The sequence below is a fragment of the Embiotoca jacksoni genome, unplaced genomic scaffold, assembly GCF_022577435.1.
Source record: "Embiotoca jacksoni isolate LCO1_2020_lvr unplaced genomic scaffold, fEmbJac1.0.p SCAF_8, whole genome shotgun sequence".
NCBI lineage: Eukaryota > Metazoa > Chordata > Actinopteri > Embiotocidae > Embiotoca > Embiotoca jacksoni.
In genome coordinates this window covers 17,132,945-17,151,251 of record NW_027185436.1, presented here as the reverse complement: position 1 = coordinate 17,151,251, position 18,307 = coordinate 17,132,945, and the positions used below count along the sequence as shown (strand labels likewise).

The window sequence follows — 18,307 nt, the reverse complement described above, 5'->3', positions numbered from 1 at the left end:
CTCTGTTTACTTATGTATGATAAAATACAAATTATGATAACACTTAAAGCAGAGAAATGCAGACCGTGTTAACATATTTCTCCCATATAGGTAATGAATGAATAAATGATTATTGCCTCAGCCAAATGAAATCGATGCAGATCACACAAAGAGTGTAACATTATAAGACCTGAACAACATCAAACATGTCCAGGCACTCCAATGCAAATTTACATGGTTGCTAAGAAGTGCTCGCTCACACCTCTTGTCTACAGGACACGTTCCTGTTTTTCTGTATCGCAGAGGATGCTTTTAAGGAGCATTATTTCTCAGAACTTCAAAGCCTGCCAAAAGCACTCTCCTTTTGGAGTGTGCAGCAGCTTGAAAATGTACTTATATTTTCCAAATGGACAGGAAGAGGCCCTCACTGGTATTGAGGTGATGCTAATGCACTGTGGCGCTAGCTATTTTTTTTTTTTTTAAGTTTTACTCGGTTTACAGCTCAAAAATACAGCCTGTGTTAAATGGTAATAGCATTTTACAGGCTTGATTTTTATATTAACTTTAATATCCCATAATTTTAACAACAAAAAGACAACAGAAGAATTTTTTTTTATTTTGCTGTGTCTATATGGAAATCTGGCTTTTACACAGTACAGCCAACAATGCCAACAGGTCCCCGTGGACACTATTTACTCTGTACAGCTCTATAATCTCATAATTGTCTAGAAAACCTGAGTCAGACTCTTTCCAGATGCTGCATCCAGGTTTTCTGATATTTCCCTGCTTTTATTGATCCTGTTAACATTATCGCTGCAAGGTCGCAGTCAACTGCCTTTGTTTTCTCAGCTGAGGAAGGATTGCGCTGCTCCTCGGAGGACTGGAGATTAGTTCCCGTGATGTAAACCCTGCCCAAGTAAGAGGCTGTTGACTTTATTTAATATGTCCGCCAGATTTTTTATGAGCATTACGCAAATGAAATGGTTTGCATTATGTGTGAACCATACGTTCCACAGAGGCACGGATGGCAGCAGACAGCTGGAAGTAACTTGAGCCCCTCAGTCACTTATCAGCCCTGGTATCCCTGCCATTTCCCATAGCCATCTTCAAGCCAGAAGAATCCAGCCATTGTTTTCATCTCTGTGGGCCCTGTGTTAACTCAGCAGCCCCTCGCTGATTGTTGCCGAGATATTAAAGAAAATGGTAGATTTGTCTTTGTCCATATAACCCCATCTTGTGACATCCAAGCTCTGTGTTTGTGCCAGAGTATGTGTGTGTTTGCGTGTGTGTTCTACTTGATGCAGTTGCAGAGAGCAGCTGCACCTGCCCTGTATGTCAACAACAGGGTCTGGAGCAGACACTCAAGAAGAGAGGTGGCTTTCACACCACCGGCCTCACTGGAGCTGCTTTACTTTCCAAAGACAACAATGACCACGCTGCTGTGCTGCGCCACGAAGCTTTTAGGCTCTATAGGCTTGGCGCCTGGTCTGTGTGGCCTCGAGATTATCTCCCGACTGAGCCCTCTACATACAAGCTTATTGGACTTCCTCACGTCCCCTTGTTTTTGTGCCTCTAAAGTTTCCAGGATGCTTTTTGACTGTCTGTTTTACACATAGAGACAGGATCCCCCGTGGGGGTTGTTAGGAGGTTACAGGGGGGTAGTAAAGGGGTCAGGGAGAAACTGTCAGTCTATTTCCTTTCTCTGTCCTTGGGAAACTGCACCACAAGTCTTTTGCATATTTTTAGCGTCCTTGCTGGTTTTTGTCTGCAAGTATCCACAGGAGGAGATAAAGTTATTCCCAGTCCACAAAGACTTTTGTTTTTCACATGGATTACTTATTATTAATGTCTTTTTAGCTCATTTTTTTTTTTACAACCTAAAGAATGACCATGTCCTGCACACAATCTGTCAGAATAATGCACAGGGTCTGGAAACCATCATCTTTATGTACTGTTCTGTAAATCTCTCTTCCATAGTATTAACCCTCTGCTGGTGGTTGCCTCGAACTTGAGTATCAACAGCTGGTAGTGTGTGTGTGTATGTATCTGGGTGTGTGCAGTCAGTTGCGACAGAATTGCTGTAGATTAATGATATTTTTTACATTCATTTAAAAAAAAGTCACACTCAAAGTAGTAATGATGAGACGGGGAAATACTATGTGCATACATCTGTTAGATCATTTGTAAGGCCTATAATAGTTTTGGACAAAGTATCTTCTTGATTGTAAACTGTAAGAGAGTGATTATTATCTGTGAAAAGTGTCTTTTTTCTGGTAAAATAGGAGGCGTGTTTTGCTGTTAGTTGATGTGCTGGCAGTGTGCTGTTTGAGGGGAACTGAGTCATGTTGATTAGATCCAGTCACAATAAGAAATTCAAATAATGATTGTTAAGCACCGTTTGAGCCCAAAAAAAAAAAGCAATGGAAGAGAAATGGCACAAAAAAGGTGGGATAATTAAACAAAGAGCAAAGCCCTGCTCCCTGTCTTCTTCGGGAAACTCTGCTCCAAGGTCGGAGCAGGCACTGAGTGATTACATTCAGCTGAGAGAGTGAGCTTTTATAAACCTGCTGGGAAGTCATGCTCATTTACATTCAGACAGCATTTGCAGAGAATCACCTGAACGGTGCAGATGATATTGCTCACAAACATGTCCTACCTGCTGCACAGCATTTCTTCCTGTGTTATCTCTGAGCACATCAACTGCGCTGTCTCTCCTTGCAGTATGACTACAGGCGCTCATCTGTGGCTGTTAAAATAGCTGCTTGGTGTCTGTTAAATAATTTTGGCATAACTTAAACCACTATAAATGTGGCTGCAGAGTTTGCATCATCTTTAAACCATCTAGGGTTATCATTCTTTGTACATGGCGACAGTCACTATTGTGTGTTGTTATTCATGTGCTTCATACATAATACAGTGGTTTGTACATTATGTCTTCTGAAATAGACTGTGGTGAGAGAAGAAAATTTCATTGTGAGAAAAAGGGGCTACTGTAATTTAAAAAAGTCCTCAGAGTGAAGAAAACCACCTTGAAGAAATTACGTGTAAACAGAAAGCACGTTTAACCATATTAACCAGACTGTTGTTCTTGCTTTCTAATTCCACAATACAATTATCACTCAGTGAATGTGAAGGTACATGCCAATAAAAATAAGTCATTTCTGTTTTGCTTTGGCCCACCTCTCTATAATGCTTGACTCTGCAGCTGCACCGAGTGCTGTGGAAAACAAACAGTGCAGTGCAGCTGGGCTCCTCAAGACAGCGAAAGGGGAATTTTAATCCCATTTTTTTTCTTTGGCACCAGTCAGATTTATTTGGTCATAAAGAAAGGAAAAGCACCCCACCATCTGAGAAGGATTGGGAAGTGAGAACGCAAATTATGCCAGAACCCCAGTTGTAGACTTGGAAACACAACAGGCCAGGAAATGAATCCCCAACAGGTCAAAGAGCTCAAAACACAGAGGAGGCCAATTAACGCAGATAGTGACACATTACTGGGATACCTGGACAGCTCAGATCAGCCTGTCATGCTCACAGAGAACACCAAGAACCAGCTAGATATGTTGCAGTGCAGGTTTTTGCAGTGATATCATTCACAGTAACAGTTTTATCGCCATGAGACACACAAGCGCTGCAGTCAAAGGCTAACCTACACGTGTCTCTCATCCAGTCCTGCAGCGTGCTCTGAAAACAAACTATCCCGAGAGCCTCAAACCATTTCCAGCTGTCACGTCCATGCTCCAGTACAGGTCCTAACCTGATATGACAGGGCAAGGCGAGGTGAGGGTCAGGCCTCCAGGAAGATTCATAGCATGTAACTCAAACTACGAGCATTATATTCATAATTGCCCGTGGTTGAAAAATGAAGATGGCCATGTGCTGCACCTATTGTCTCTCACGTTACCTTTATTACTTTCTCACCTTACATGAGACACTACAAGTCTTTATATGTACAATAACAAGGCGAGGACAATGAAATACCACAAATATGTAGTGGTGCAATGCAACTATATGCTTTTGCTCAAGTACTAAGTTAATTGTTATTCCTATAACACACATTCTTTCCTAATTAAAATTTTTGATCTAAAGAAAATATTATTTAAAAAAAGTTTTTTTTTTTTTTTTTAAGATTAAACTATCCAGAAATATTAACTGTTTGAAGAAACAGTAAAATACATCCAGTCTGTCTGTTGGGATGAACCAATAAGGTAATTTACATATATCAATATCATAAGGAACATTTGTCTACATAGCAAATCTGACAGAATTATATTTAATCATTTTGGAAATGATGTGTCATTTTTTGATCTAAGACTGTGATGGACAGAATGTTAGGCTGCCCATTAGTTGTTTGCACTATACATCAAATGTGGCGAAAAGTATATATGTAAATAATTCAAATTGGTGACAGATACTATGATAGATGATAGATGATAGAATGAAGCATCACAGTGTTTTTGTTGCTGGTGAGATGTTGTAGATTGCAAAAACAGAGTAATAAGCCCATTATAACGCCAAAGCGTGTAATACACCCGTCAGTCCACTTGAGGATAACGTATCGGTGTCACGTTTTGCCTCGCCTAGCCATGAAAAGTACACGCATCTATGACTGAAGTCAAAGGGAGGTCATGTGACAGGGCACATAGAGTAAAAAGATTTGTGTAATGTGAAGGTGGGATTGGTTGGATGGAGTAAAAGCAGGACCGGTGTTCAAGTCCATGGAAAAGCAGAAGTCGCTATAGAATTTTTATAAATTACTTCCATCATGTAACATATCTAATGTACGTTAAGTAACTTAGCATATGAAATGTTAGATATATACTCATTTTAACCCACACTATGATGTTTTCCTAATCCTAACCACATGGTGTTTGGTGCCTAAACCTAAGACTCCTTATTTTTGCGACGCAAAACGTGAGGCAGACACGGTATCCTCTTGTGGACCTGTGCATGTAATACAGGTTTTTGCGTGATACTGTGCTGGACTAACACAGCAATAAGCAGATAAGATTCAATGCAACAGTCATCTGGAATATTGCTCAAAGCCTCAGTTATCTTAGCTCCATAAAAGAGATAAACGTGTCCCTGTGAATGTCTGGGAATAGCATGTGTACTCATCCAAGTCCCCCAGTACACTGAGGCACAGGACAGGCTGCAGACCCTGAAGTCCTCTTTAGTTCAACATGCAATAAAATGATAGACTGCAACTTCAAAATCTATAAAAAATTAACTGCACAGGAAATATTACATGAATACGGCTTCACACAGACACAAGAACTCAAACAGACACACTGCTCAGCCCCTGATGTCAGTATGTAAGTCACGAGAGGTACAAGACGCTTTTATTATGGGCAGCATGGTGTCTCTGTTTAACTATCATAAACTATGTGTTTTTCTGAGGGTGCCATATTTTAAAATAGCATTTATCTGGCTCTTTATGTGATATTCTATTTAAAAAGGTCACTGCAATCAGACGCGCGTATCTGGTCCATGTCACAGCCAGTGTTTAAGTTCCCTCTGTGGTTGAAGTATAACATTTGGGTGGTGGAGACGGTACAATACAACCACCCCTTTCTTGGCTGTTTTTTTTTCTTTTTTTTTTTTTTTCTTTAATGATATGTTTTACCCTCTGTTAGCTGCCTATATTGAATTTCCCATTTTTCTAAAGCATGTGGACTATCCATTGAAGAAATGCAAAGAACGCACACAAGGAACAGAGCTCCAAACATGCACTGAAGGCAATAGCATGCCTCAGTATGAAATACTTAGTCCGAGCATTGTCCTGATTTCCTGAAACGCTTGATAGTGACTGGGATTTCAAATGAAAGACGAGTGAGGATGAGAAAAAAAGAGGCAATTTTACTCTTGTGGTTTTTAAGGGGTGTTTGTGTGGGTGTGGGTAATTCTTTATCAAGCCTTGCTATCCAAGCTCTTACCTCCTCTTTTGGGCCTTTAGGAGCATCCTGTGACCTCTGACCTCCCAGACAATAGAGGCCAGGACGTTTCCCAGTGAGCGCCGATGGAGCCAACAACAGGAACATGAGGGGTGCTCCTGGGAAACAAACTGTTTATTGTGCAGCAGGATGGACAGCCCCCCCCGTGTCCCAGTCACTTACTTTCACACACAGTCGCAGACACTGACTACACACCTCTGCACAGTAAAATCCTGTCAAACAACAGGTGGCTGCTTTTAAAGGCTGAACCATGCAGCAGCAGTAATACTCAAATGTCCCATATCTTCTGAAGAAAAAGAGTGTGCATGTGTGTGTATGTGTGTGTGTGTGTGTGTGTGTGTAACAAAAGACAAAGATAACAAGAATAGTTCCCTTTCACCTAAGTCTCAAAATATTATTTGTTGCAAGTGTATAGATACTTTTTGCTTCTTTTTCCATGTTTTGTGATACATAGCTACCCTCTATGTTCCAGTATGCAGTCCATAGAGAAATGTACGCTTTGATTCAGCTGTCGCTTTCTCCTTCATTTCTGCATAGGCTCAGGCTGCAGATGATAAGTTTATATTTAGTTGGACTTTCTATTTCATAACAGTACCCAGCCATTTGTTGGTGCTGCCACTGCCTGTCTGTTTCAGAGGAAATCCCTCCTTTGTCTCTCAAGGAAGCTCAGCAAACTGGGAAAACTTGAATTTGTCATCAGAAATGAAACAGCTGGAACACATTTGATTTGGGCGAGTCACTGCTAAATGTATTAGTCAACACTCCAGACTGGTTATTACCTAGGCTCTGGAGACTACTCATTGCAAGAGCAGCACAGTAAAACAGTTTCCAGAGCTGTCAATCACCGTGCCAGAAGTGTGGTGCAACACAGAGACACAGGGGGCTCTGGGGATCGCTCTGTAAGTGCTTAACCCCAAAGGATTACTGGCTCTTTATGACTATATGTGTGGTTTGTGTCTGTGCTCCACAGCTGATAAGGGTGGATCAGAGGGGGATAGTGTGTAGGGGACTGGATCTCATCTCATTCTTTTAGCTTTTTCTTGAAAGACATTAAATCATGATAATCAGAGAAGATTTAAGAAAATAACCCATAAATTATTTTTGGAGAATGAATCCATAACTCAGGCTTGCTGAGTCTCAAGAGAAGCACAAGAAAACATGGTTGTTATTAAAGCAACAATGTTTTGTAATACTGTTTTAATTCAGTTGTGGAAGGTGAAGTATGTTTGAAGGTGTTACCTGAGTTCTGTTTACTTTTTTCCATCTATTTTTGTGCATTTCAGAAGGAAATCTTCCACATTTAAATTACTACATTTCTCAGATGTCTTTATTTACTTTACCATTTATGATGCCAAATGCAAAACACATGATAACCTTGCAATAAAGTTTTTTTTTTAAATGACAATGGATGAAAGTTTTTAAATCAGTCTTTGTAATTTTGGTGCTTGTTGAAATGAATATAAAGTATAAAAATGTTATTCAACAAACAAGTCATTAGGCAGACTTATTTTAAACAGGTATATGGCCTCTGAAAGCACTAAAATGAAGTCATATTTTGGTGCCAGGAGCTTGTAAATGAGAAATTCCATGAAATGCAACCTGCAGAGTTCTCCACAACCACAGTTACAGCATATAATGCCATTTAATAAGCACATCCTTGAAGCTATAAATGTTTATGTGATTGCATCATGTAAACCTTGTAAGCCAAAAAAAGAAAGAAAAAAGAAAGAAATGCAGTCTTGTGCCAGCTTGTTTTAATGTCCAAGAAGAACACAAGAGGAAACTATAGAAAGCTCCTGTAATGGACTTTTAGTTTCTGATCCAAGTTGTAACACTCTCCAAAACCGATGCCCACAAAAGCAAAAGAAAGAATTGAGGAATAACTCTGAGATTTTCCAGGTCAAAGGCCACCTTAACACTGACAAGCAAAATCAAATCACAGCTAAGGAAATGAGCCATGAAACACTGATTGCTCCATACATAATGACCCTTTTTTCCAGTTGCTTAGCTCAAGAATTATTTGATTGTGCAGAGTGCTGACTTCACTGCAAACATGAGCACTGCTTGCACATATTGCCTGAGTGTATAATCAAATCAAGACCATTGATACAAGGAGTGAACAAATATCTCTTAGTATGCGGGAACAATGGATCTTTGTTCCATAAGAGAGCCCTCAGAAAGCTAATAGACTGACCGAAGGTAGAACACCTCTGGGGACTGTGAGCCCAGCTTGTGCTCAGCATTAATTGGTTGTGCTTTTATTGGATAATTTAGACATTAGCAAGACCCATTTAAGCTAATTTTGAAAATGACAGTGAGCATATGTGTTTTGTCATGGCAACCATGGGAAAAGTGCCATCGAGAGGAATATACTTAAGCTCAGACACAGTTTTAAGATAATTGCCACAATAAGTGGAATGCTTTCTGTTATACAATTGAACTTCTACTCAATGGCGATTCATGTGACCAAAAAGACAGATCACTGGAGTCTTCTGAGTTCATGGTTTCAAATAACTGCACTATAGGCTATATTCCTCATGAGATAGGTCAACTAAGCTCCTGCCCCCGCCCATATCATCCCAGCCCTGACACGTTCTCACCATGGGTCAAACATCAATTTGGAACTTGGGGCACAAGTCATGTAACTATAAATTCATCTCCTGGGTATAGATGAGAAATTCCCCGATGCAGATTAGTGATGTGTTGCCTTATCGAAACGACGACATTTGTTATTTGTTGCTTTAAACTTGTACAAAGTAGCATGCACCCCGTAACTGCAGGACTCGTGTGTGTGTGTGTGTGTGTCTGTCAGCTACAAACCCCTTAGGTTTAAAGTACACAGTAGCAAGCAAATCAATTTGATTTGAGATTTCAGAGGAAATTACAGTAGGGTGACCGTGGGAGGCTTTGTGAACTGAGGCTTCAAGCCAACAAAGTGTGGGCTTGACTATGTCTGAGAACCTCACGCTGATAAATGGCCTCTCCGAGTAGACAAATTCAGAACACAAGGATCTCCTGCACAAGACCCAAACTGCTACCTCTGCTTCTAGCTGAATCTGATTACAGCCAAGCCCTGAGGACAGGCAGGTCATTGAGAGCACAGAGATGAGCAAACAATAAGATATTATCTGGAGGAATCTTCAGTTTTCCAAAGGAAAATGGTCCCTCTCAGTGTCACATTGACGATAGGATCCTCAACCTGACACTGAATCAGCCATTTAAGAAGAATGAACACTGCGACCCATTCATACACACTCACTAAAATAATGAGAGCTCTTTTTTCGCCCTTGTTTAAGACATATAAAGGGAAGCTCATGAGGCTTTGCGAGACAAGGCTGTGCAGAAACTGGAGCACGCAGCTGACTCAGATGAATATGCCTTTACAGTGATTGAATGAACAATTCTATAGTCTTTTTTTTTTTTCCTCTATTCTTTATGTGTGTGTAAGTAATACACGTGTTGGGCTTCATTGTACTTTGCTCAGCCATTGTCAAGCACTTCTTAACTTGAAAAAACTAATTTGAAAACAAAACTTTTAATGATTTTATATGATTTGTGTAAAAAAAGATTTATTGTAAATCTTGCAAAAACACTCATTAGTCAAAGCTGTACAACACAATCTATTCTAGCCATGTCGTTTCTGTGTACTTTTGCTCTTTTCAAACAGTGACATCTTGTGGACACCTGGCCATGTGTTACCCTTCTCATACAACACTGTTAACTGGATGATAAGGAGGGTGATTATATTGATCATAATGATTTCATCATTCGAGTTTTTTTTAATATCATAAAATATCAAAAACAAACCACAAAAACTATAGAACCCCAGAAAGGGATGTGAGTGGAGCAGCCAAAGTATTGGTGGGTTTCTGCAATTTTTTTTTTGGAGAGGATTTTGACTCCATCATTATATTGTGTGAATCTCAATTTAGATCACAAACTAAAACGCTAGGTGTCTACAGTTGGTTTGTATAAAATTTTGTATTGTGCTTACATTATGCTGCCTTACTATTAAAAGTCGTATAATTCTGATTTTATACAACAACAACAACAACAACAACAACAAAAGAAGAACAAAAAAAAGTTGTAAAAAAAAAGTGTATTGTGAACTCCGATCATGGACGTTGTAGATAGGAAGTCGAAAATTGTCACTTCACGACTTGTAAAAAAAAAAAAAAAAAAAGAAAGAAAGAAATCTCGCGATAGTACCGGATCCCGTCTGCCTGGCACCAAAAGGAGTCGGGATGAGAGGAGAGAGAGAGAGACAGCAAAAAAATATCTCGGTTGTCCTGCAGCGGTCCAAAGACAGATTAACATACAGCACACAATAGGGCGCATTCGTTGTACTTAGAAACCAAAATCCACCGAGTCTGCTGTATGTCAGCCGTGTTTTTTTTTTTTGTTGTTGTTGTTTTTCCCTGACTGTACGTAACGTGAGATTTGGGAGTACGCGGGCCAACAGAAGCCAAATTGTATGTGTGAAGTGCTAACCGTTAGCTGACAGGCTACCTAGCGTAGCCATTTGAAGCAAATGGCGTTGAAAAGAATTCAGAAGGTGAGTTGTGTGTTTCCTTCGTGGTGCCGACGGACCTTCGAGTAACTTGTACGTTTTTCGAGTGCGGCAAAGACTTTACCCGTGCTTAACTTTTTTTTTTTTTGTCTGTAGGTCTAAATTATTTTTGTGCCCCCCCTCCTCCTCTTCCTCCTCCTCCTCCTCCTCTTCCTCCTCCTCCCTCCATTTAAAAATAATTCAGAGACAAAGACGAGCTAACCCACCGGTTGGCCCCTGTTGGTGCATTGCTACAGTAACGGTGTCAACAATAACCTCTTCACGGCGCCATTATTTTAATAACAACCGTTTCGTGTTAAATATTATATATATATATTTTAATTATTATTCTGTAACGTTGCTAGGCACCGTATCAATGTCACGGGAAGGCTAACAGTCAAGTCAGCTCACGTTTGAACGTGTCGTCCTCGGTTTGGTTGGGACAATATTTGGTGTGTTTTTTTATTTATTTATTATTATTAGCTGTCTTTATCCTTTTCGGGGTTGGTCCCTCAAGACTGCGGTTGAGAGTTTTGTGGTCGTGAATGACAGCTGGTTGCCAAAATTGAACCCTTAGTGCCGGTGTTGCCATATATGGGATGGCAAATGGGGCAGTGGAGCAGGCCACGGTGTGTATTTATATAACTGGATAGATAGGCTTCCTGTCACGAGATGTTAAATAACGGGCTTTATGTCTATTTAACCAACTGTGGTGTTGCTGTCTGCTGCTCATTGTCACCTCGTGAATAGTGTTTAATAAGGGCTCGATGGCTGCGTTCACATTCCTTGATGTTTTTCCACTTACACATAGTTTTAATTTTTCCGTGGTTGTTTCTGTCAAAACACATTTGTACCTTTTTTTTTTTTTTTTTTTTTTTTTAATCCAGTTGTGTAATCTTTGTCCCCCATTCCTCCTGGGCGAAACCGAACCGATGGCTGTAATGTGTGCGACGTCAACTGTCCTATAATGTTTCCTTTTATAAAAACTTGAGAAGCAACTTGGCTCAAATTTGAGATTGAAGCCCTCAAAATGTGAAGTCAGCCCTGCTTCATCAAAGCCAGAAACCGTATGAATTAAGACCAGGTGACGACTCAAAAGAGGCTTGTAACTGTTACAGAACTCTTATTTCAGTTCCTTAGGATACGTCAAATTCATTTGAAAATAAATAATATTAACTTGGGCTGGGTAGTAAATGAATATTTTATCATATCGGGATATTAGGCTAGATATTTTCTTAGATGTTGGATATCATAATATCGTGATACAACACCTTTTGATGTTTTTAAAGGTCGCATTACAGTAAAGTAATGACATTTTCTAAATTTACCAGACTCTTCTATCTGTTCTGTTATTTGAGGTTACCCACTTAGTCAATTGTATTTACATTCCTCATGATTATTTCACTGTGTAAATATTTGTGTTTGAAAAATGTGTTTAAATAGCATCCAGACAATATTGTTGTCGTACTAAAATCGAGGTAGGTGGTCAAAAAGATTGTGATACTTAGTTTTATCCATACTAGCCTCCTCTAATATTAACACGTGATCCGTCATTTCGACAGGTAGTGTATCCAATGAATATTGGTGCTCTAGCATCAGCAGTGTCCAATGTACTCATGTTTTATAAACTTGATATAAATGTCTTTTTGTTGTTTTGCAAAACACATTTTATACTGGAATTCTTTGAACTCAGTAAATTCAAGGCTAATTCACTGTAATTATCTTTCCTTTAGGAACTGTCAGACCTTCAGAGGGACCCTCCTGCCCAGTGCTCTGCTGGACCAGTTGGAGATGATTGTAAGTAGTGAGAGAATTGCTGCATCAATTTATGACAAAACATAGAAAATATGTGTAAAAATACACAGCGAGTTTGACATTGTACTTCCGGAATTTGCTTCCAAATATACTGTATGTTCTAATAATAAACTCTTTTTTTTTTTTTTTTCTTCTTTTTCCTTGTAGTATTTCATTGGCAGGCAACAATAATGGGTCCAGTAAGTAGCCCACTGTCACACCATCTTAACCCAACTAAATTGTGATTAAAATATGCAACAGGCAAATGAAAGTGCTGCCAACAAACTTGACTTGTATCTATTTTCATTTCAACAGAGTGACAGCCCATATCAGAGTGGAGTGTTTTTCCTCACCATTCACTTCCCGACAGATTATCCCTTCAAACCACCCAAAGTGAGTTAGGGTCGGCTTTATGTGGCGCATACTGAGGCACGATGTTTTAAAATGAATTGAAATAGCTTTTTTACAAACATTTATTCTGTTGTTGTAACTTTTTTTTTTTACATATTTTGTCACAGGTTGCTTTCACAACAAAAATTTACCATCCTAATATCAACAGCAATGGAAGTATTTGTCTGGATATACTGAGGTCACAATGGTCACCTGCACTTACAGTATCAAAAGGTAAGAGATCAATAGAGATTTACTCTCGTGTCTTGGTATTTTGTTTTATTAAAACAGTTACTAGGGCCCGGACTCTGCCATAAATGTAGTTATTACAACATTATTAACGGTACTGGCTCCACCTGGGTTTGACAAGTCCAAATGTCTACTCTAAGACTGCTGTCCAGAGGATGTGGTAATTGCCACCATCGCTCATCATACGTTTGAAGATGTATTTAATACGACAAAGAATAGTGGCCAGAAATTTGTTATTGCACTTGACTACACAAACAGATGCAGAAAGAATAGATGCAAATCAGTATTTCAGGAGAGAATTGAAATCTTTGGATTTACAGTCACTATTTTGTGAGAAGAATGTTACAGTTTGGGTAAAACTACACCTCAAAGGTTCTTTAGACTTCTAAGTAAATTTCTTTACCTTTCATTCCTGTTTTAAATTGGGACCTGGGCTCGAGGCTCTTGAATAAATTCATATAGTGATGAAGTTCTGGAATACATTTTAATTTGTTTATGGTTGTTAATTGTAAAGGATGAATGAATTAATAACATCTGCTGTTTAAGAAGTCAAAATCACACCTGACTCTGGAGAAAATCTCTCAAAAACAAATCTGTGTCTCTTCTCCTTCTTGATTAAAGACAATGAATTAACAGTTCATATATTCTCTAACTTTCTGATTCATTCTTCCACAGTATTATTGTCTATCTGCTCTCTTCTTTGCGATCCAAACCCGGATGACCCGCTGGTACCAGAGATCGCCCATACATACAAGGCTGACAGGGAAAAGTGAGTGTAAAACCGTTACCACTTCTCTCAATTGAGCTCTCTGTTGTATTGAAGCTACGTCCACACTTTTAAGTTTTGTTTTAAAGCAAAAATGACCTCCGTCTGCACCAACATTTGAGAATTAATCTCTGTCTATAAGACACCTGAAAACGCATGCCACTCACAACCACTGATACACAGTATTGGGTGACCCATCAGAATCTGTGAGCTGCCGTGTTGGTTAGGTGGAGGCATGAGGAATAAGATGGTATGGGTAAAAATGTCAGAGCAAGTCACAGAATCTGATGAGTCATCAAATACAGTGCAGGCCCTTTATACAGGATTGATGACACCGCTAGGCGAGGGAATTGTCACAAATCGCTCAAATAACAGCTTGCCCTCTGCACATGGAGGCAGTAGCAGGATTATGAACTGCAGAATTGAACTGAACAATAGGTGCCAGCATGGACAACAAGCTAAGCAATACCTACATTTCATTATCCATGTTGAATTAACTACTGCTAGTCAAGACTGATGAAGCTGGGGGTCACGTGATAGGGGCGTGACAAATCAAGGAAGGATGTGTCATGACTGATAATACCCAATCAGCAAGCAAATGTAGGGGCCCGGCGTCGTCGTTTTCAGAAGTCTTATGTTTCCAAAAGCTGAAGTAGTGTGGACGCTAGCCATAAATGTAGCAAAAGTTGTGCCATTTAAACACGTAACTTTTTCTGTTGAGATAAAGATCTTAGTTTGTATGTTCACCCTAAAACCATTCCAAACTTTGCATGTGTCTCTTGCAGGTACAACAAATTAGCAAGAGAATGGACACAGAAGTATGCAATGTGAGAATACCAGGGAGATCAAAATACAAATGAGAACAAAAGAAACACAAATGATTTGTAACTTGAGGCAAATGAGCAACAGAGGGGAAGAAAAAAACAAAACAAAACAACAGCCCACCTTTTGGAGAAGGAAGCGATACAATGAGGTACAGTGCCACTTGGCTTTCTGCGTGCTGAGCTGCTCCCGTGTGCCGTCCTTCATGACTTGTATGGATCTGCTGAGCAGGAACTGATGGACTCCTTAAAGCACTCCCATACGGAATACCGGAAACTCTTCAGTCCCTACCGCCACACTCAGACTTTAAACTGTTACTCCTGCTTTTGTGATTATCGCCATCATTGTTGTTCTTCATATGCATCATTTTCACTGTCAATGGGTCATATCATTGTTCTACTCGGAAGCAAAAATGTTTGATTGATTTAGGAGATTGTCTCTCCCTTCATTTCAGAGGTACTGTCTGTGTCCCACTGGATGTCTCCTCTTTACTGTATCTCCATGTATTTAGTGGCCTTTCTGTGTTGTTTTTTTTTGTTTTGTTGTTTTTTTCAAACGGTAAATGTGCAATTGAGGCAGAATGTTCCCTGTTGAACACAAAATGGTGCAGTGCCATTACCAGCAGCTGATCTGTTGGCACATACTGTCTCTACCCCGAAACAATGTGAAAGTTGTAAAGCAGGATTGGTCTCAATCATCCACTGCGTTCGAAATTGCAGCAGTATTAAGCGGTTGTGAAGACACTGGAGAGCAGCTGTTTATAGACAGACCCAGACGTGCTGCTGTGGGGGGTCCAGAGGGTGAATGTCCACTTCCATTTTTCTCACACATGCGGTCATTGCACTTTTACATCCTGTAACGGCTGGTGCCCACAGTGCACAAACACTACTACTGTTGTTTCACTTGTTACTTGTGTTGTGTAGCTATGAACGTAGCTACTCTTTGGCACATAGCTAAGCTGTGTGCCACCTCCTCAGTACAGTTACTCAGGTATCGACCCACGTCATCAGCCTTTGACACAGCAGTGACCCATTGTGAGAAAAATGACGAGGGCCCATATCCACCAGACTTCTAAAAATAACTCTATCCACCGGTTTGTTCAAGTGACAACAAAAGCTCGCGCTTCCTGAAAAGGCAACATGATCAAAGACGGGCCCTGATTATCCGAGTTGCACATGAATAAATGCTGTCCAAGAAGTACTGTCACTCTCGTCAGCCCTCTCCAGTTCTTTTCTCCACTACTTCCACTTTTGGAACAACACTCTGGTGTGAACAGCTTTTAAACGATGCTGTTAAACATGTACATGCTAATGTTTATCGAAAATGAAATGGCCCTTGGTTACAGCTGGTGTCCCTTGTATACTGAAAACGGGAACTTGAATAGACTTGACATTTTGCTGAACCTAGTTATTTTAAGTCATGTGCATGTAGTTACATGAGGTGAATAAATACAGTAACTTGCCATGACAGTTTCATCTGCTTTAAGTATCAGCTGATGTGAAGCTTTGCGTTTATTTATGTTCATGTTCATGAGTCTGCAAATGTTTTGTTTTGTTTTTGGATTAATAATCAACACTGACAGTAAAACATTTTGTCTGGGTGATACAGTTGTGACTTTTTTTGTATTTGTATCTTTGGAAGCTTTAGTTTTAGGCATTTTTTTTCATTTCTGTCACAAAAATTGGAACATGATTGTGATGTGTCATAATGTAATAGTTTTAATATAATCCATTGTAACTGTTGGATAAAGTAGATAGGAAAAGTTATGATTTCTCAAAATCATGGCTCAATGTGCTGATGCTGCCAATATATAAAGGGAAATATTGAATATTAAAAGGGGGAAGACATTTTGCTATTGAGGCATTATTGAATGGATTCATTCACAAAGTTAAGCATGATGATTTTAGAAGCTTTGATTGTAGAATTAACACCATGGTTTAGGCACTGAATATAGGCTTTCATCATTGTTGGCTGCTGCAGACAAAACTGTCAAAACGAGTTGTCCTGACATGCAGTGTACACTGAAATGTTTTTGAAAAATATATCTTCGAAATGCAGCAAAAGCATTTTCGCTGCGAGACCTCAATTGTAATACAACTAGTTCAATCCTTGTGTGCATTGTTGTTTGTTCATCTGGCTATTTATTTATTCAAAAGCTGAGTATCTTCCAACTGTATGATTGAATGCAGCCTCAATTCATCATGCCAGTGACGCTACATTGACCTCCCTTGTCCAGTGTGCTCAATAGAGTTTATATAGGCAGCTTGGCATGCTTTGCACTCTGGAGAACCTTCTCACAGCCATTTGCCAGATATCAGGGATTTCGTTACAATTCATCTGCCTAACACCTCTGACTAAAATTTTAGCCTTAACCCTCATTTTGTATATATATATATATATATATAGAGAGAGAGAGAGAGAACATGTCATGAACTGTAAATTTGCTATCAGGGCTGCATCCCCTAAATGGGTGATTCATTTCATCAGTGAAAACCTGCTTGACCGGTACCAATATTTTGTTTAGAAATTCAGCCTGGCTTTCTCTGGACGCAGGACCAGCCTTCATGCATCCTAAAAATTTGGAATATGTGTGCTTGAACTGCCATCATGAACGTCCACGTGTCTTCACATAGCCTACACGAGATAACTGTTGACCTTGTCATAACATATGAATAAAGCTCATCTTGGTTTATTATTGTCTGTGGTTGTTGTTTTTTTATGTCGTTAATATCTAAGCAGTATGCATCACAACCAGCTGTATGTGGATGACATTAAGGCAAGATATCTCGGGCAAAAACATAATGCTTTTTCATGCAATGGTGAAATAAAAGATAATGTTTTTGCTTCCGTAATACATCCTCTTTCAGACTAGTGGGAAGAAAACATCTGAAATACACATTTGGGTGTTTATATTATAGCACTTTGGCTACTCGCAGCTGTAAATCTATCCTACATTTACCCAAAATAAATTACATGCAAAAAAAACCCCCGATATTCTACATCTAATATAGTCTATATTGTTGTTACTGTGGATTTGATCAGATAATGCGTCTATAAATATTTTCCAATGAAAATGGGTGGAATTTCACAATATTTGTTTTCTCAAAAAGAGTTCTTTCTCATTTTCTGTGCCAGAAGTCTCCACTTCAAGAGCACTTACTGTAAAACACCACACTGTCCAGTTTGATTGTCGTCTATACTGTGAAGGTCTTTACAGAGGGGTTTGTTCATTTATAATAGCTTAATTTATATAACATTATTTCAAAAAACATGTTGGAAAAATGTTTTTTTTTCTGGCTGTGGGAAAATATTGTTTGATTTATGCAATGATAAAAAAAAGAGATATCCTAAATGTGTGCATATTTAATTGGATAATGTCCATATTCAAACATTAACTTTTGACTAATTTATAATACAAAATCTACTTAACCAGGGAAATTTCAGTGCGGTATGAGTTCAAAAAAAAATGATTTACCTATTCCTGTCATATGTCTCGCCTTAAAAGACGACTGATCTGCGTTTAAATAACCAGAAATCAAAACAATGTTCTTTGATAAGAGAAACTCTGTGCAGGTATTGTACACGTACTTTAGCTCATGAAGTTTTCCACTTGAGGAAGGACAATAAAAGTTTCATAAAAAGCTGGTGGAGATGTCCACTACCTGTGGACCTACCTGTGGAGCATCACGTTCCTGCAGCGCACTGTATTACTCCTGGAAGCGCTACCAACTAGGATGCGTTTGATTTACTATATCTCGTGCGAGGTATTTGCGGTGCCAACAACACGGCAGAGCGATCCCCCCA

The 18,307-nt window shown here is 39.3% G+C and overlaps 1 protein-coding gene across 1 annotated transcript; it reads left to right on the top strand.

The window, feature by feature from the left end:
* The first annotated feature begins 10,168 nt into the window (after window positions 1-10,168).
* On the top strand, window positions 10,169-17,203 carry ube2d4 (ubiquitin conjugating enzyme E2 D4). Its single transcript, XM_069178407.1, has 7 exons — window positions 10,169-10,488; window positions 12,216-12,279; window positions 12,445-12,476; window positions 12,592-12,669; window positions 12,795-12,900; window positions 13,591-13,684; window positions 14,467-17,203. Exons 1-7 carry the CDS (start codon window positions 10,465-10,467, stop codon window positions 14,510-14,512), a joined length of 444 nt encoding a protein of 147 aa, XP_069034508.1. The 5' UTR covers window positions 10,169-10,464; the 3' UTR covers window positions 14,513-17,203.
* The last annotated feature ends 1,104 nt before the right edge of the window (window positions 17,204-18,307 follow it).